At 44.8% G+C, this 20,177-nt stretch overlaps 1 protein-coding gene across 1 annotated transcript in view; it reads left to right on the top strand.

Moving 5' to 3' along the window:
• GRID2 (glutamate ionotropic receptor delta type subunit 2) overlaps positions 1 to 20,177 on the top strand; it is a 1,117,109-nt gene that overhangs the window by 946,099 nt on the left and 150,833 nt on the right. The window contains exon 13 of the mRNA XM_006111957.4: positions 2,380 to 2,575. Within this exon, the coding sequence (XP_006112019.1) occupies positions 2,380 to 2,575 (196 nt within the window). The remainder of the gene's footprint in view (positions 1 to 2,379; positions 2,576 to 20,177) is intronic.

Raw genomic sequence — 20,177 nt, 5'->3', positions numbered from 1 at the left:
CTTTGTATAACGCTTTGCAATCCACTAGAACACACAGTGCCATCCAGAGACAAATGTACAGTCCTATCTGAGGACTGGACATGTCTGGAGGAATGAGCTTTGCTTTTCATTGATGTAGGTAAAATGTGTACAGTGAGTTTTTTCCTCTAAAGATACTAATGTCCCTCATCCTGCCAAATACAGTCTGTGCCCCACTCCAGCGTATCCTGCTCCACTTTAAGAACTTCTGACCTACTTTAAGACTGCATACGGACAGATAATTTTTTTGTCCTTAAATGTCATTCATTAGATTTGTTCAGTTACATAAAAACTAATTTGGGCCAGCAACAGTTTTAATGGGTCCTAAGTATTAGATAAAATACAGCAGTCCCTCTGATACTGTAATGCATATCATTAAAGAAATCAAGGTTTGGTTAAGTGGTACAATAGGATGAGTAAATAGGGGCAAAGAGGTCTTGTCTGAAACCTTGAAGGGACCATAACAAAGCTTTTTTAAGGCCAAGACAGGGTAGATACAACATATTCTGGCCATCACTAGAAACCCCTAAATCAGTTTCTATATAATGAGTTTTTATACTGTGTATACTGTATGAGTGTATATACTCATACAGACATAAACAAAGAGTGGATAAGGCTAAAGAACTTATCAAACAGAGCACATTTATTGTGAACTGAAAGTAGTGGAAGCTCATAAAAATAGAACAGAAGTCTCCAGCTTCTGGAAATTATGCTATGCAGCATTCCCAGTCTACTGTGAATCTAGTCTGGATGCTGAGTGTATGTCTTGATGCTGTATGTACCAGCAAAGACAGCTGTTTTATAGTGTTTAACATGCCAGTTCTAAATAATACTTGGGCCTAATAGTTAAAGATCATGGGTGGGCAATAATTTTTTACCAGGGACCAGCTCAGGAATTTTTGAAGTGGCCCCGGGGGATGCCCCAGTAGTGGTGGGGCCTCAGGCGGCAGGGGCAGGGGCAGGGGCAGGAGCAGGATACTTCCATGCTTCCCCACCCACAACCCCAATTGAGGTGGGGGAGCACATGAAGTCTTTGCTTCCCTCCCCGCCCCCCAGAGCTGGTGGTTTCCTCTAGGTGCCTATGACTCTGGCAGTGGGAGGAGGCTAGGGTAAGGAAGCACATGAAGTCTCCTCCCACCCTGTCCCCATCCTACAAGGAGCGTGTGTCACTTAGGAGATGGGAGAAGGGTGGGAGGAGACTTCATGTGCTCCCCCCGCCCCCAAGCCCTGACTGGCCAGGAGGCAAAGGGAGCATGCGAAGTCTCTTATTCCCTGCCCTCGGGTATGTGGCACTTAGAGTCAACCTCCAGGGTTGATTCTAAGCTCGGTTCTAGGCCCTGATTGGCCTAGAGGTGGGGGCTCAGCAGGCCTTCTGTGGGCCAGATCAACCCACTTGGTGGGCTGGATCCAGCTTGTGGAGGCCGTTTTGCCCACCCCTGTTAAAGATATATTCAGTGAGCTCTTTTCCTGATCTTTCTGATTTCAGTTTGAGTGTCCCCGGTAATGTGTAAAATAGAGGGACATTACTTTAGGCCCGTGGTCCCCAACACGGTGCCCGTGGGTGCCATGGCGCCCGCGGGGGCATTTCCATGCGCCCGCCAGGTGCTCGGGGCTGGCTTGGCCCCGGGCACATGGCGCGGCGCTTGCGGGGAGCATTGGCCCCGGGCGCACGGTGCTTGCGGAGGGGGGGGAAGCGCCGGCCCCGGGTGCGCGGCGCTTGCGGGGGGGAGGGGGTGAAGCGCCGGCCCTGGCCCCGGCCCCGGCCTCAGGCACGCAGCGCTTCTGGGGGGGGGGGAGCGACAGCCCCGGGCACGCGGCTATGGGGGGGCCCCGGGCGCGTGGCTATGGGGGGACCCCGGCCCTGGGCATGCGGCTATGGGGAGGGCGCCCCCGGGCGCGCAAGTGTCCCCACCCCCTGGTGCCCGGCGGGCGAACGGCCATGCCCCCTGGCGCCCGACAACCTCAAAAGGTTGGGGACCACTGCTTTAGGCTATTACCAGGCTTTTATCAGATTAATTTTACGTTTGTTGGAGTGGCTAAAAACATTCCCTTTTGCCCCCTCCTAAAAGAAAGCGACTGTCATTGGAGAACACACTCTTGTTCCTTGCAACATTCTCTTTTTTCCCCTTTGATCTCATTTCCCCCCTTCCCTTCGGCCTCACACTTTTCTTTCTGTCTCGAAGCATAAAAGCAATTTTCTGTTGCTCCTAGTCTTACTTTGTCTTTTAAGAAAATAAACAAACAAAACAGTGACTTGGCAGCTGTCTTCATATGTGTGCCCTTTGCTTGCCTGCAGCTCCCGTTCAGCTTGAAAATGTGGAATCATGTCTCCTGTGTCTCTTTTCTTCACCACCAATTAAGGTCTCTCCAGGATCTCTCCAGGCAGACGGATATTCCTTATGGCACTGTCTTGGACTCTGCAGTCTATGAGCATGTTCGAGTGAAGGGGATGAATCCTTTTGAGAGGGACAGCATGTATTCCCAAATGTGGCGAATGATTAACAGAAGTAACGGCTCAGAGAACAATGTGCTGGAGTCACCAGCAGGCATTCAGAAGGTATGAAACATGGTTTTCCTTTCCCTTGACAATTGGAGATGCTCTGTTGGATGCACAATGCTGGTTTTTTTAATTGTTGTTGTTAACATTTGAAGCTGCATTTGCACATAAAATAATGATCTTCATTGATTTATACATGGATTTTATGCAGCTCATTGCCCTAGCAGAAAGGATTGGGTGTTCTTAGCCCAGTTCCTTTTCCATTACCTTTTAAAATGTAAGTCCAAAAAAAAGTTGCTTTGAAAACAATTGAGGATTTAGAGACATGAAAGAAGAATACATTTGTCAGAATCCAAAATGAGAGTAGGATTACTGGACTCTAATAACAAAAGACATTTCAGTGTCCTGAAGTAGGATTTATGTAGGTTTGAACACAACACACAGATTTGTTTTTAGACTTTTGCTTCTGAAAACTTTCACTCATGGTTATGAATCCTATGTGTTTTGCAGAAAGCAGGCAGAAAAGCATGACCTTGTTTTAAAAACCTCATAGGAATCTTTTAAATGTAATTTGCTTTGAGAAAACAAAATTAAGTAAAAACTTGTTTGTCAAGTGAGTTCTTAGAAGAGTAAACATCACTTTTATTATCCATTAAATAGCACAGAATGAGATTTGTGAATATTTTCATCAGTGACTTCAATGTGTGAATGACAAGAGAATAGAATTTATCCCTCTGATAACCTCTCCAGATTGAAAATTTAAAATTGATTCTATAAACTAGGGCCCTGAGAAACCAGTATGTTTTGTTATTTTAGCAAGGCCCAATTTTAAAGGATTAATTTAAATTTGAAGATGGGGAGAATTAATTATAATAGAAAATTGAACTGCTGCATGTTTCTTCATGTTTAGTTGTTCAATCTTTTTTAGATCTATCAAGCCAATCAAGCCATTTCAGAGCTGTTGCCTTTGTTTCTACTGAAATACACTTTCTAGCATATCCTACATACCCATGCTGTCATGGCAGTTGATGATTGCACATGAAGGAAAGGGTCTTTAAAAAAAAGGGAGGAAGCCATTTCTTACTGGTGAGCTCTTAACAGTAAAAGAGCTACAAGATAACAAAAACCGTTTAGGAGTTTTATAAAAAAGTGACTCCACCCACCACCGTTATACAGTGGATTGTATTTTTCAACACCAAGATTTACCAAACACTAAATGTCATGAAAGAGGGAGAGGTGAGACGGTCCAGGGGAAGTGCTCTTATGATATCCTGCTAGAATGTGTCATAAGCTGAAATACATTTGAGGTATAGAGTTCGAAGGTGTCAGAAAATGGGACAGCTAAAAATTGATTGGGATGGGAAAAGACATTTTTGAGAAAATATATTTTGGTCCAGTTTGCAAGGTGCTTATAAAGCTGAGAAGCCCCTTTAAAAAATCCATCACTCTAGCTTGCCTGCCAAATCTATACAAATAAGTTTCAGGGCAATCATAAAATGCAGCACAAAACACACAGCTGTATGTTGTGTGCTCCCTTTAGCTAAGGAAAGCAACCAGTCACTGGCAGGTAATTCCAAATTACAGTCTTTGAGTTCTAATTCCTGAAGACATGGCATTTTCTGTCTTTAAGTTGACAGAAGCGGTATTGTCGGAGTTCCCATAGCTTTGCTTTCTAGGAATAAGTGTTTGCACGTGATGGTATCAAAGAGCTAAGCTTTAGCAAAGCAGCCATCAGCCAACCTCTCTCTCTCTCTTTCCAAATAACTATAAGGCCATTCCCAATGAGCATGCACTTCCAACTATTCCTGCATATGCATGCATGAGTGCTCGCTCTCGCTTCCCCCCCCCACACATACCGCCCCATACACCTCACAGGAAAAAATGCCACAGTCAGTGTGAGAAAGAGAGAGAGCAAGAGAGCCCTGTGCTGCTCAGACAGGTGATAAATAGAAGGCTCTTTGAAGATTGTATTTGGCTTGGCCAGGAAGAAATATCTCTCTCCAAGGAATAGGAAGCTCTGCTTCTGCAGGATCTATCTGAATCTTTCATCCTCAGTTGGATGATAAATACAGTATTACATACCAACCCTGTGCGCAGAAGAAAATTAAGACAAAAATGTAACTGAGGCAGAGGTTAGTCTCTTTAAAATAACTCTAAAATGAAAGCATGCAAATAATTCAGAGGAAGGATTTAAGGAATTCATTTGGCCCATTTACATTGTTTAATGTACTCATTCCAGACCTTGAAGAACAACTGGCCACACCAGAGCTATTAAAACCATAAGATTATAACGTCAAACAAATCAAACTAATTTTGGGTCTCATTTTGTGTTTCATTTTAATAACACCGTTAATTGGTGCTAAGTCATGACTCAACGAGATAAGAAACCAACACGGACAGCTTGCCAACTAAATGTTCTTGGACAGCTACTAAAAATTAATAAATAAGGCAATACAGATACAAAAAAAAAAAGTTTCCACTAGGCCACATAGTGTGTCCATGAAGAGATTCAGATACTGTGACTGTAAGGACGTGTCTGGGGATTATAGCATGTGTGTTGCAAATGAATATGTCAAACATCCTTTGCTTTAACAACACTCCTTTGCTGCATCCTCTCCAAGGTAAATTAGATGTGCAGGCAGCCATTGCAAAGTGAAACCAGTCGAACAACAGGAGTACAAAGGCAGGCACTGTCTTAAACCTTTTTCATACAGTTTAAAATCCTTTTAATTTTTCTCTCTGTCACCCTGATAACTATTGCTTAGTAACTTATATTGTGACAAATATAATACTATGGAGGCAAATTCAGTGCTGTGTGACACCTCATGCATCCCATTTATTTCAGTGGGATTTCATGGATTGTATATCAGCAATTTCAATGGAAATTGCACTTCTGCCTCCCCATACCATGTGGCCTGGAGCAGGGGGAGAAATTGCAGAGAGGAATGAGTCAGACCTCACCTGATAGAAGCAGAAACATACAAAGCAGGGGCCTCTCTGCACATTGAGGATATGTCTATACTACAATTAAACCTATGGCTGGCCCATGTCAGCTGACAAGTCAGCTGAGTCCCAAACTCTCGTCTTCAGTCTGAGCCCAACTAAACAGCCCTGCAGCCTGAGCCCCATGACTCCAAATCAGCTGATAAGGGTGAGCTATGGGTGTTAGGATATGTCCACATTGCATCTAGGGAGAACTTTGTACTATTTTGACTGGGCTTTGTGTGCCCTGTGCCTATGGGCAATTTCTTCCAGCCTTCTTCCCCTTCCTCACAGTCTTTTTGCCTGACTTCACTGCACAATTCCCCCTTATGTCATCTTCTCCCTTATCCTGTCTACCTCGCTGCTCTATCTTTACTTTGTCTTTCTATTTAGCCGATCCCTCCTAAGTAACTCTCTCCTCCCCCCAAAAAATAATGGAACCAATGTACTGTTTGCTGCCATCACATTGTTCACTCTGCTGCTGTGTTCTACCCCTTCCCCCGTCCTGTGTCTATCTTGTCTATTTTGATCGGGGTGGAGAACCTATGGCCCCGGGGCTGGATGCTGCCCCTGGTTTACCTGCATGCAACCTCCCTTTCAGTACTGGGGAGCCCACTCTGGTGCTCCAGCTTCCCTACCATCTCCCTGCAGGACTGGAGCCCACAAAATCCCCTAACCTGGGTCCCCCTAGGCTCTGGTGTACGATGGAAATGTGGGGAGAGTTTTTTCCTTAGTTGGGTGCCACATTTGGCAGTTCTCTCACTTGTGATTGGCCTTTAGGCACTACTATAGTAGACATGATTACTACTCTCAATAATCTGTGTATAAGAACACAATTTAAGCCCCATGACAACATTTCTTTATCTCTGTTTGGATCAGAAAAGATGCAACTTCAGTATGTCCTTGGTCAGCTTAGACAGAGGCAGGGGAGAAGGGTAAGATGTACACACAATCCTTTTTCTAAATTTCTGGTTTTTCACATATCCTAGTCCCTGTTTCCCCCCATAAATTAGGTCAAGCTATGTATATGGCTGTGCGTGCCCTCATTCCTTTTACATCCACAGCACCTGTTTCAGGTATGGTTAAAGGATAGCTGAGTAGATAGACATTGAACAGATTAATAGAGTTTGAAAGCTCAGAATATATGACAGCCTGAGACGCATAGGCACCTTAAATATGTTCTTGTCTGCCCTCGGTTTTCCTTTCTGTCAGAAAATAAAAGTCATTGAAGGCATGGAAACAACCAGTTTGGGTGTTTTTAGCTACTTTGTCATATTAGAAAAAAAGGAAGGCATCTGTATTTCTATATTTGCTTTGGATTATTCTGGAGAATATTTCCTTTTATCTCTATTTTTTCTTTATTACAGGCAGTCCCCGGGTTACGTACAAGATAGGGACTGTAGGTTTGTTCTTAAGTTGAATTTGTATGTAAGTCGGAACTGGTACATATTGTAGGGGAAACTCTAGCCAAACATTTCTCCAGAGCTCAGTTTTATTCTCCCACACCTCATTTCCCTCAGTCCTTCATTCTCAAGCTGAGGTGTCTGCTGAGAAAAGCCGCTCCGCGTCTCCCTGGTCTGCTGGGGGTGCGGCGCTAGCTTCGCGTCTCCCTAGTCTGCTGGGGGGAAGCAGCTAGTGCGGGGTTGCCTCACCCCATTTGTAAGTAGGGATCCGATGTAAGTCGGATCCATGTAACCCGGGGACTGCATGTATTCCTAAATACTCTGTGTATTCCAAATTGGGGGGAGGGGTTCCTTTTTTTGCTTAGATTATGAAATACGCATCTTAGTCAGTCAAAAGAATCTCCATTTTTGTGGCAGTTATTTATTGTGAGCAGATTTACCAGGACCAAAGGCATGCTTGTTTAAACATTCATTGAGGACTCATAGAAAAAATCATTTAGGCTTAAATGTATCACATTATATGGCACTTTATGTCTTCTTTAAAAGCACATTACCCTACTTAATCCTTTACAAGCACCACAGGGTTTCCTACCTTCAGACCTATTCCCATTTAAAATATAATGAAGCACTTCTACTATGCCTTTGCCTGCTCTTTGATCCTTTGAGAATAATGATGCCTAACACCATATCCTGCCCACCTTGTTCCTCCATACATGATATCCTACCCTACAGCATATGTATTTTCCTCAGCAATCTGAAGTGGAAAATTCCCCAAGTTGCATTGGCAGAATCATAATGTGTTTGATACCTCTGTATATTTAAGTCAGTATACAAACTATTTAGCCTGTAGGAAGCTTGTGAATTACTGTCAAGTGTAATAATGCTTGTGAACTGTGCAATAAAAGAAGCTTGCCTCAGCCTGTTAAGCACACCACCGTAATATTTTCTCTCTTATCCATGTACAGATACACATAAAAGCAGAAAAAGTTTGTTCCTGAGTTTTGCTTCTCTTGTTCTTGTGCCTTCCTGGATTGGCCCTTATTCTTTCATTGATGGCCATAGCAGTCTGATGCAATTCCACACAACTTTCTTACTTGTATATGAAGAGGACTAGGACATGCTAGAAGACTATGTTTAAGAAAAACTTATTAATTGTCAAATTGTGTCTTTTACATGCACGTTAGGAAATCAGAAATGCGCTGTATCCAAGCCCATTGAAATCCATGGGAGTCTTTCCATTGATATCAAAGGATATTAAATGGTAGAGCCTCTTAACACCTTCTCTTGTACAGCTTAAGCATTGCAACATGTGTTCAGCCTGTTCATATTTTACAACATCATGAAGCAGCCAGTGGTGGTTGAAGAGGGAACCACTTTCCTGTGGCCAGCACCAATCTGCTCTGTCCTCTTGGGGCCCATTCCCAGGGAGAGGCATGCTTTGCAATCATTTTCAACAAGTCAGCATTTGTCAACAAAAAACGTGAAAGAATTCCCAACTAATTCTAGCTGGCAATGCCGCGGAATGGGAACTCATACTTCTACAACCAGGCTGTGTCTACACTGGCCCCTTCTTTGGAAGAGGCATGCTAATTTCTAACTTTGGAATAGGGAAATCCGTGGGGGATTTAAATATCCCCCGCGGGATTTAAATAAACATGGCCGCTGCTTTTTTTCCGGCTTGGTAGGAATAAGAGATCCTTACTTCAGGTAGGAATAAGAGATCCTCCGGGCTTTATTCCGGAGGATCGCGCCAGTCTGGACGCTCTTTTCCGGCTTTTCCCCAAGCCGGAAAAAAAGCGGCGGCCATGTTTATTTAAATCCCACGGGGGATATTTAAATCCCACGGGGGATATTTAAATCCCCCGCGGATTTCCCTATTCCAAAGTTAGAAATTAGCATGCCTCTTCCGAAGAAGGAGCCAGTGTAGACGTAGCCCCAGTGTTTTGCTCCTATGGGAGATAAACATGGGTCTTTCATTCTCGAGTGTCCCTCTGGAACCTTTCACCATCAGTGAATTCCTTTAAAAAAATAAACAAAAACTGGTGTGACTTCTATATATTGTACATTAAAAAGTCATAATTCCACAATTATTTCCTATGAAGATTTTAGCTTGTCATGTGGAGTCAAAAGGCTGGGAGATCTTATGAGAGTTTTAGGAGATGTAGGCTGAATGGATTTTTCTACTATCAGGTTAGATATTCCTAAGCAACAACATAACATTCAGTAAGGTAGTTTGTAATACCATTGGCTTGGTTTTGGTTCTATTATGGAACAATAGAAATTTGGGATTGGAAAGTTATATCTACACCGCACACTTATTTCGAAATAAGCTATTCTGGAATAGTTATTCCAAAACAGCTTATTTTGAAATAGCACGTCTACACTGAAGGGAAGCCTCAAAATTGGTCTGAGGCAGGCTTCCCCAATGTAGATGTGCTATCTCAATTTAGAGCCCCAGGAGGCACTGCGGAAAAATAACTTAATATGGCCCTGGTGAGGGGCTATTTCGAAATAGCAGAAGTGGAGGGTCTATACACGCCTTATTTCGAAATAGTTATTTTGGAACAGATGTTATTCCTCATAGAATGAGGTTTACAGATTTCGGAATAAGCTGTCTGTTTTTTCAAAATAATACTAGTTATCTCAAAATAACGGTGTAGTGTAGATGTAACCTATGGGTACGTCTAGAATGATTACATGCCTCTGCCATCAGAGGCATGTAAAATTGGCTACACGGCATAGTCAATGAAGCAGGGATTTAAATATCCCCAGCTTCATTAAAATAAAAATGGCCCCCGCGCTGTGCCGGCTCAGCTGATTGTTGGCACAGCGTGCGAGTCAAGACGCAGATCGGTCGACAAGGGAAGCCTTTGTCGACCACTCCTGTGAACCTCGTTTCCCGAGGTATAAGGGAGCAGTCAACAAAGGCTTCCCTTGTTGACCGATCCACATCTTGACTCACACACTGTGCCGACGATCAGCTGAGCCGGCACAGCGCAGCAGCCATTTTTATTTTAATGAAGCTGGGAATATTTAAATCCCCACTTCATTGACTATGTTGGGTAGTCTATTTTACATGCCTCTGTCAGCAGAGGAATGTCATCTAGACATACCCAAAGAGACCTTAAGAGGTAATCTAATCTTGCCCCTTTTGCTAAAACAGGACCCACCATGTCTGTAGAATATATCCACTAAAAATAAAGCTAAAATTCTTTTTTTTTTTTTTTTTTTGAGTAAGCAGTCTTTCCTCTGGGGTAAAGTAAGAAAGGTAAGGCTCCTTTTTTTTCCCTTTTGGCATTTTATTCTCTTCAGTTAAATTGTCAGAAAGCCATTTGTGTCCTTTTGTATTAAGATTGGACAGCATGATTGTCTAGTATTGAAAATATGTCTTCGATAAATCAGTTTCTTTTTAGTTACCAAGAAATTGTGGGAAGGGGATGTTCCAGGAAGCGAAGTGTTCCAGGAAGCACTTTAGCCAGGCTGCAATCACATTTATGCTTTTATCGGTATTAATAAGAAATCGGTCTAGATGAACTGCAAGGCTCTCAGTCGAATGGTGGAGGAGAGTTGTTTGCCATTCACTGTTCTGCAGCTTTCCTACCACAAGAGAGTTGTTTGGTGTATGTGGCTTTTCTTTTTAGAATTGATATGTAAGAAAATAAACCAGACCACATTTCTTAATGAATACAACACAGAGTGGGATATAAATAGCAGGGATTATTTCAAGATGCATAAATAATACAATGCATATATAATAAAAACAGTATTTTTTTTATAAAACCCCTGTAAGTATCCAGGGGTTCCAGACACAACTTAAATCAACGAGCTTATCTGTTAACATTACTCCAGAATGGAATTGCCTTGTAATATTTTTGTAGCTCGGATTCTTAGGCTACATCTACACTGGCCCCTTCTTCGGAAGGGGCATGCTAATTTTGAACTTGGGAATAGGGATATCCGCGGGGGATTTAAATATCCCCCGCGGAATTTATATAAACATGGCCACCGCTTTTTTTCCAGCTTGGGGAAAAGCCGGAAAAAAGTGTCTAGACTGGCACGATCCTCCAGAATTAAGCCCTTTTCCAGAGGATCTCTTATTCCTACTTCAAAGCCCCAGTACCCACTGCAGGGTGAAAGCCAGCAGTCAGCAGAGCAACTCAAGCTGGATCCTCTCATTATAAAAGAAAGAAGGCAGCTGACAGGGTGTTCTCTGTGAAGCTATGTCTGCAGTACGCACTTATTTCAAAATAATAACCCCCGAAATAACTATTTTGTAGTGTCCCCATACCCCGGACTGTCCCACCCCATGCGCGGCTCTGGGCGGCTTCCCCTCGCCCATGCACGGCGTTGCAGGTGGGTGGGGCCTGGGCGTGACGTGATGTCACATCCGGGATTTTCAAAGTGCTTGGAGGCAGGCCGCATGGCTGCCTCCAGGTTCGGACTGCGGGGCCTGAGTGCAGACTCCGGCCCCGCAATGCGGAAGGTAGGAAAGGGGCTTGTGCAGCTGGGGAAGGGACTTAGGGGGGCTTGTGTAGCATGGGAGGGGCTGGGGAAGAGTCTTGGGGGAGGGGAAGAGGGTTTGGGGGGCTTGTGCAGTGGGGGAGGGGGAGGGGAAGGAGAAGGGGCTTGTGGGGAGGGGAGGGGAAGGGAAAGAAAGGGGAAGGCACCAAGGGTATGTCTACACTGCCACCCTAGTTCGAACTAGCGTGGCTAACGTAGGCATTCAAAGTTGCAAATGAAGCCCAGGATTTAAATATCCCGGGCTTCATTTGCATCTTGCCGGGCACCACCATTTTTAAATCCCCCTTAGTGCGGACTCCGTGCCCGTGGCTACACGCGGCATGGAGTAGGTAGTTCGAATTAGGCTCACTAATTTGAACTACTGGTTCACCTCGTTCCACTAGGGTGGCAGTGTAGACATACCCTAAGAGACAAATGGCCGGGGGCCAAGTGCACTGCAGATAATGAGGGAAAGGGCAGGAGGTGAGGTGTCAGTGGGAGAGGGGACAGGATGATGCTAGGAGAGGAGAGGAGAGGGGAAGGGCATTGGGGGCTAGAGGGGGAGCTGCTGGGAGAAGGCTTGAAAGAAGGGGTGGGCATGAGAAAGGTGGGGCTGGAGGAAGTAATGTGTGATGGCACAGAGGGGCAGGAGGGGAACAGGGCAGAGAGTGGTGAGGGTTGGGCCTCAGGGAAAAAGGAGGCAGGGGCAGTAAGGGAAGGGGGAGGCACCAGGAGGGTGCAGGGGTTAAGGGAAGGTCCAGGTGCCAGGGGATTCTAGGGTGAAGCAGAAGGGCAGACACCTGCAGGGAAGGGACCAGCACCAGAGGAGAGAGGCAGGGCAGGTGTGTAGACGGAGGTGTTGGAAGAGAGGATGAGGAGGCATAGCTCACTTAATCAGAGTGGGGCTACTGGGGGAGTGGGCACGGGGGGGAGTGAAGGGCTGGTGGAGGGGGCAGGTTGCAGGAGGGCTGAGGGCAGTGAGAAGGGCAGGAGTCAGGACAGTAAAAGAGGGTGAGGAGTTATGGGGCAGCAGGCACCAGGGGAGATGATGGAGCAAGTAGAAGAGACATGGCAGCAGAGAGAAAAGGTAAAGGTTTAAAAATATTTATTTTTAATGTGGTATACTGCCCACAGCCAGTTTGTTTACGCCCCATGGACCAGTTTCGGTTTATGTGGGGATCAACACATGGCCGGCGAGTGGGAGCCAAAACCAAAAAGTAGTCAGTGTAATGATCTTCTCTTGATATGTGTTTTAGTAGTTAAATTCTTGGACTGTCATTGCTTATGAAAAGTGCTGTCACATGGGTAGAAATCGGGTAAATATTGCATTTTATCAATATCAGCAGAACTGACTTAAGTGGGGCCTGTGTGTTGTGTAGTCTTGCCTTAATCTTTGTGTTCATGTCTGTCAGTGTGAGAGAAGCTATTTGTATATATTTGCTTGCATATGCAACCTCACTTAAGTCGAGGCCCTCAGCATGTTCTGTAAGTATCAGTGTGGCCCCTTGGGCTTCCAAAATTGAGTTGCCCTAGCTCATCCCTGACAGGTGTCTGTCTCACCTGGTCTTAAATATCTGCAATTTAAGCCCATTGCTTCTCATCTTAACCTCAGAGGTCAAGCAGAACAATTTTTCTTCCTCTTCCTTATGATACGCTTTTAGATACTTGAAAGCTGCTCTCATGTACCTTTTCGGTCTTCTCTTTTCCAAGGTAAACAAGGCCAATTTCTTCAGCCTTGCCTCATGTCTCATGTTCTCTAGACCTTTCATCATTTGTGTTGATCTTCTCTGGAGTTTCTCCATATTTCCTGAAATGTGGTGCCCAGAACTGGACATGATACTCCAGCTGGGGTCTAATGTAGATGGCTCATTCCCTGCCTAGGGGATGTGAGACTGAGAGGGTTAATTTCCAATCCTCCTGTTTATTCTTTTCCTAAGCCAGGAGGGCACAGTAGTTCTGATGGGGGCTCTGCAGTAAGGCAGCCCGCACTGCCCCCTGCCTGAAACCTTGTGCAGGTGTTAAACGGCTGTCCAGCCCACCCTAGAGGTGACTGCATTTCAGCGTGCCTGAAGCAACACTGCACCAGCAATAGACAGGAGAATGGCTCCCGGGCATGGCTTGCTCGTGACTGCTTCAATCCCGTTGATGGGCCTCAGCCTCTTTCCTTCCACTCCCCCGTTTTGCAATGGGGCTGTAGACTCTGGGGGAGAGGGCTGGAGGCAGGCAGAGGTGTCTCCCTGTGGTAGAGGTAGACACGTCTCTGTATTAATCATTCTCTCATTGAAGTTTTTAGCTTTGTAGTGAGTCCTTTTACATGGAAACTTTATATTACGTCTTGGTAAAATAGTCCCTAGGACAAGTGAGGCAGAGACTGTCCCTGTGGGGTGAATGAGGTGGGAATGGAAAAGGTGGAAGGTGGGCATCTCTGGGCAGTTGCAAAGGTTGGAGAGGGGATGGAAGCCAGATCCAAGATCAATGAGCCCCAGGAAGTGGGCCCATTGAAAGGAGACTGGACCTGTGGATGCCTTGGGGGTCTGCAACTAGGGCCTGCTTTGGGAAGCTCCCTCTTTGGAGGTGAATGAGACAGCATTGAGACACCACCCAAAAGCAGGCGCCACAGACACTTAGGGTATGTCTACACTACCACCCTAGTTCGAACTACCATTACTCCACAAGGAAGTACCGTTACTCCACAATAGGAAGCCTAATCCGAACTACCTAGTCTGTGCCGCGTGTTGCCGCGGGGCACAGAGTCCGCACTAGCGGACATTTAAAAATGGCGGCGCCCGGCTATATGCAAATGAAGCCCGGGAAATTCAAATCCCGTGCTTCATTTGCAACTCCGGTTGCCTACATTACCACCCTAGTTCGAACTAGGGTGGTAGTGTAGACATACCATAACTGCAGATTCATGGGAGGGCTCTCACAGATCTTGCACATGCATAAGATGATAGATCTGCAGGAGGGGGGGCAGTGGAGTAGTGAGGGGGCGGGAGGGGCCAGTTGCCCCTGCGAGAAAATAATATAAAATGGATCAAAATTATATGTGCTTTGTGAATATGCTGACTTGAGAGTGGAAAGATTTCATATTGTCATGTATGGTTCCTGGTAACCCATCTCAAATATGAAAAACTAGGTTGATACCTGTTCATATCAGGAGCTGTTGAATTCAGTTCAGCATTTGCAGTATCTCATTAGGATGTTTAGTGGAGAAGATATTGTTGGTTTTTTTATTTATACTGTGGGCAAAGCATGGACTCACAAGAATTCCTCCATTGTTTTACCATGAGTCTCAAAACATTTGGGCTGCATCTAGACTGGCATGATTTTCCGCAAATGCTTTTAACGGAAAAGTTTTTCCGTTAAAAGCATTTGCGGAAAAGAGCATCTAGATTGGCACAGACGCTTTTGCGGAAAAACTTGTCATTCTTGACACAGCCTTGGTGTTTTTCTAAAGGCCTGGAGTCAGTTGATTATGTAGGAATCTCAGCTTTCATTTAAAAAAAGTTCTCTATACTTCTGGGCCTTACAGCTAAAGAGGAAAGCTTTAAAACATGAACCCTAAATACTCAAACAAAAGGCCAATAAAAATCCAACACGTTTTATTTTTAAAATATCTTATCATTTGTAGACCATTCTCATAACTTTGTGTAGGCGTTCCTTGTGATTTTTGGTTTGGCAATACTGCTCTTTGATTGGTGAATTTAGAGAGGCCTCTCCCTTCAGTTTCCCTTTCCACCCTCCTTTTTGTCATAAGTCATCAGAGAATCATAGAGACAATGGAGAGTAGGATGAGTCCATGACTATGGTTAATGACTGGTCAGGGTGACTAACTATTATCAGCCAGTGGTCTGAATGAGCAATCTACTGCCATCTGTTAATCAACTGTAGGAAAAGGCTTCAGGAGCAGACCTTATTTATACAGACAACTTACTTTGTCACAGAGATCAGTAGACACACTTGCTGTGTCAAGGTGATCAATTTTGGCTCTTTTGGGTTGAAATTCACTTAAGACTTGGAGCTAGGAGAATGAAATGTTATCCATATTGTATGATTAAAAGACCTGAACTTAATATGACCTAGCTTAGGGTCTACCATAACTTGAACACTAAGCAGAGGATAGTGAGTCACATCTAAGTGAAAGTCACAGAAGATGGAAACAGGTTTTATTTCTGGTGGTGAAGAGTCTATTTGGGAGTCCTCAATTATATCTGACACTTTACATCCAGGCTCTGTCTACACTGGGCCACTTATTCCGGAAAATCAGTCGCTTTTCCGGAATGAGCTGCGAGCTGTCTACACTGGCCCTTGAATTTCCGGAAAAGCAACGATGCTCTACTGTACAAAATCAGCCACTATTCCGGAAAAACAATTCTGCTCCCGCTCGGGCATAAGTCCTTATTCTGGAACACTGTTCTGGAAAAGGGCCAGTGTAGACAGCCCCGTAGTCTTTTCCGGAAAAAAGCCCCGATCGCAAAAATGGCGATCGGGGCTCTTTTCCGGAAAAGCGCATCTACATTGGCCACAGACGCTTTTCCGGAAAAAGGGCTTTTCCGGAAAAGCAGCCTGCCAATGTAGACGCTCCTTTTCCAGAAAAACTGAAAACGGAATAGTATTCCGTTTTAAGCATTTCCGGAAATTCATGCCAGTGTAGACACAGCCCCAGTGTTTAAAGGCAGAGCTGACTAGAATCAATTGAGAGTCCTTGTCTTGTCTCAGTGATCGCTTGAGCAAAAATCATTGATACAATCTTGTCTAGACTGACCTTGGACTCAACATGCAGTCAGTGTGTTGAAGGGCAGTGCAAGGAGGCAATGTCCTTGCTGAGGTATTATATTACCTAGTGAAATCAGTGGTGCTGAAATCACTAAGGACTGCAATTTGACCACAGAACTGACACTTTCTTCACAAAGACTCCATTTTTGCTATTTAAAAAGTAAATCAATTTAACAGAAAACAGCAACGCTCTCTGGTAACTTTTTAAAAATCAAACTTTAAACTTTATTGAAAAAATTGGGTAGTTTGCAATTGAAAATATTTGACCTACACTTAAGGCAACTGATTCAATTTTGTGTAAAATTTTGCATAATAAAGGATGGCATTTTTTTTTAAATGTTCAACTACATTTTGATCAGATCTACTTCTGATGTGATATTTGTGTGTGGTTGTGGTTTGTTGTGTGGGTTCATTTTTGTTTGTTTGTTTGTTTTTTGCTCAACAAAAAATCCTGGGTGTGGGGGGCCCGCCAAAGTGGTTTGAATTGGGCCCCGCACTTCCTAAAGCCGGCTCTGTCCTCCAAAAAGGGAGAACTTCTATCTCTGCCCATTGAAGGAGAGGAGGGGAGAGTATTGGGGGAGGTGTGTGTGAGCAGCAGATGATGCTTGTCAAGAGAGAGTGCTACTGGGGTCCCTTCCTCTTCGTCCCCCGGCAGTGCTCCCATGCAGGGGATCAGTGTCCACTGCATCACCGCGTTTGACCAGGCATGGATGCTGCCTGAGAGTGTGGGCATGATCCTGTGCCGTGTGTGGCATTGCTGTGTGTTTCCATGACCTCAGCCTCCTTAGTGGTAGCTTGTTGTGGAAATATGTTCCACCACGGAGTCGGGAGTAAGGCAGGCCTGGCCAGAAACTTTGTGAGAAGGAGTGACGGATTCCTGTGTGACAGCCTCATGGGGCTGGGTGCTCCAGACTGCCATTCCATGTAACTGCTGTGTGATCCCCAGGCCAAGAAAGCTGAGCGAGAAGCATGCAGCTCCTCGCAGACTGCCGCCTTCCCCCACGTGTAGATAGGGAAAGTGATGGAACTCACCTGAAGTGCCTTCCCCAGCCTCATCTGAGCCCTGGGAGATATTCTGGGAGGAGGGTACCGGCTCCAGGCTGATGCCAGCCTCCTGATTGGTGGGCATGGTGACCAGCCTGACCTGCTCCTCCTACTCCTCCTTGTCCTCCTGGTCCACAATCCTGCCCTCCTGGAGGCTGATGATGGGCATGTCCGGGCCGGAGTCCATGACGAGGAGGTAAAGGCAACTGGTCCCCCCTCCCAGGATTCCATCCTGCTGCTCATAATAGTGGCAGGTCTGGGGTGCTGCTCCAGAGTAAGAACTTTGTTCCCTGGCCTTGGTGTAGGCCTGCTGCAGTTCCTTAATTTTCATCCATACCTGGCCCAGCATGAGGCTTTGCCCCTTCTGGGCCAGGCTGGCTGCCATCTGGTTATAGATGTCCGCATTGTGGTGCCTGGTGTGGAGATCATGGAGGGTCTACTCCTTACCCCACACCTCTATGGGATCCAGGATCTCAGCACTAGTCCAGGATGGTGCCCTTTTTCTCCCCTTCCCTGGGACATCCGAGCTGGCTGCCAGCATGCTTGCAGCTGTGGGGGGCTTGGAAAGACCACTGTGGTCACTCATGGCAGCAGGGAAGGCAGAGCAGGGTGGTGTTATGTAGCACAGTGCTAGCAGAACTAGTGTCATGCCAGAAGTCCTTTCCTTTCTGCCTGTGGCTTCAAACCCTACAGAAGTGAAGCTATAGAGTTTTGAGGGGTGTGGACAGAGTGGCCTCCAGGGCAGCGGTGAGAAGCCCTGGAGGCCAATTATTTTGAAATAAGCACAGCTGAGCTTCCACACTCATCCTGCTTTGAAATAGTAATTTCAAAATAGGCGTTATTCCTCATAGAATGATGGGTTATTATTTTACTATAGTAAGCCCGTTATTTTGAAATTATTTTGATATAACACACTTGCTTTGTGGATGCTCACCTCGTTATTTCAAAATAACACAAGTTATTCTGCAATGACTCTGTAGTGTCAACATGCCCAGAGAGTCCCAAGTCTCTGGAACTCGCCTTCCCTTTTGGGCCAAACTGAATCTGGAGACATTGCAGAATGCCTGTAAAACCCTGCTGTTTTGATAAGGATTTTGTGGCGGTCACTGAAATTGTGCTTCCTAAATAATGAAGCGGTACAATAGAACTTGTTTTAGCTCGCTGGCAGTTTCTTTTTGAATTATTATTTAATACTGCTGGGTTCTCTTGTGGTGTGAGTTACATGGTAGGGTGCCAAAAGCCTTGTATAGCTGTCTTCTTATTCCTTTAAATCAAAATCTATTATGTATTTGAGAGAGTTTGTCTGTGGGTGAATGAGCAAATCTGTCTATCCATCTGTCCACTTGTTCAAGAACTCCTCCTACACAATAAGAGATAGGACTACTAAATTTGACATGCTTAAAGCAAGGTCAGGGTTTGGCTGTTGCAGGACAATGGGATGTGCCTGGATTGTGATTCTTTTCCATGACATGGAAAGGGAAGAGGTGGCTAGCAACAACAGAAAGGGGCAGAGATGGGGACCAGGACAGCTATAATTGCATTGGAGCAGCAGGGGACAGGAGTGGGGGTAATCTTCCTGCCCACTGTCCAAGTAGCCCAGTCCTCGCCTGCTTCTGCACCTCCCCACACCACCAGCCTCCTACACTGAGTCCCTTCTCATTCCTCAACCCTGACTTCAACACCCCTCTCACACACATACACACACACATATCCGGGCCTGGAAGACACTGGGTAAATCTTCTAGCTAATATATAAAATTAAAAGTTATCACAAGGATAGGTGGTTTAAAAATGCAAAGAACAGACAGATATAATGGAGAAACAAACAGTGGACGCTTACAGATTTTAGTTATGAAGAATTCTTTGGTGCTACAAAACGTTTATAAAGGTATTTTAATCCATCCTATCAACAGATAGATTACATTTTCCAACTTCTAAATTCCTGATTTTTAAATGCACTTAATTCCTATGGCTCTCAGTGACATCACTCGGTGTTGTGGTTTTCTCAGCACTTCTGACAATCGGGGCATTCATATTTATCTGTATAAATGTATATTTAGGAGCCTAGTTTTAGCAGCTAGGTTTGAAAAATGTGGCCACATGTGACACAGAGCAGTGCTACTATCTAGATGAGTCATTTTTCATAACCCAAGTATAGCTTTCATTTATTTGAAACCTGGAGTCATAAGACTTGCCTTGGAGATCAGATATATAGCCTATGGACATACCTGTTATGACAGATATGGCAATTTCCTGCATATCCTTGAGAGATCTTATTGAATTAAGTTTAAATGTCTTTGGGGTCCACTGTATTAAATGAATGGTTTATGTATTATTGTGGGCTGGAATTGTATGTAATATCTCGGGAGGTGTGTGTGTGACATATGTGAGACCTGAGGGTTCAAAGAGCTATATTGAACAGTGTACCAGTTTAGAACAGACTTTTGTAAATCAGAGTGGTGGTGGTTTTCCTGGGGAATATATAAGGGGAGGTAAATGCAAATTCTTCACTTCCAGTTATACAGAAATTCAGTCCTGTAAAGCTAGGACTTGAGGAGTGGGCCATTGCCTGCAGATCACCTCTTACATGAAGTCAAGATTGAAGGCCAAAACTAGGTAGAAATTGAAATATTCATGGTGGTTCTGGTTCTGAATCTGAGACAGTTATGAACCTGTAACCAAGGGCTAACCACAGCTGTGAATTCTTACTAGAACCCTAGCCTGAAGTTGGGCTGAGCTCTGGTAATATTTTTAGCATGCACATAGTTTCTTTTATGTTAGTTTTAATGTTTTGTCTGTACTGGGTTCCCCTTAAGAATAAATATGCTTGCTTATCAAGAGCTGTGGGATATCTTGTAACTGCTGGCAATCACATCTGTTCATATCCTGTATAAAAAAATGAAAGCTCAAACACTGGATTGCTGGGAATAGCACAGTGTAAGCAGGGAACAGGCTGAG

This window comes from Pelodiscus sinensis, chromosome 4 (genome assembly GCF_052426305.1).
Source record: "Pelodiscus sinensis isolate ZL-2025 chromosome 4, ASM5242630v1, whole genome shotgun sequence".
Lineage (NCBI taxonomy): Eukaryota > Metazoa > Chordata > Testudines > Trionychidae > Pelodiscus > Pelodiscus sinensis.
Note: the sequence above shows the minus strand (reverse complement) of the source record. Positions and strands in the feature narration are given on the sequence as shown.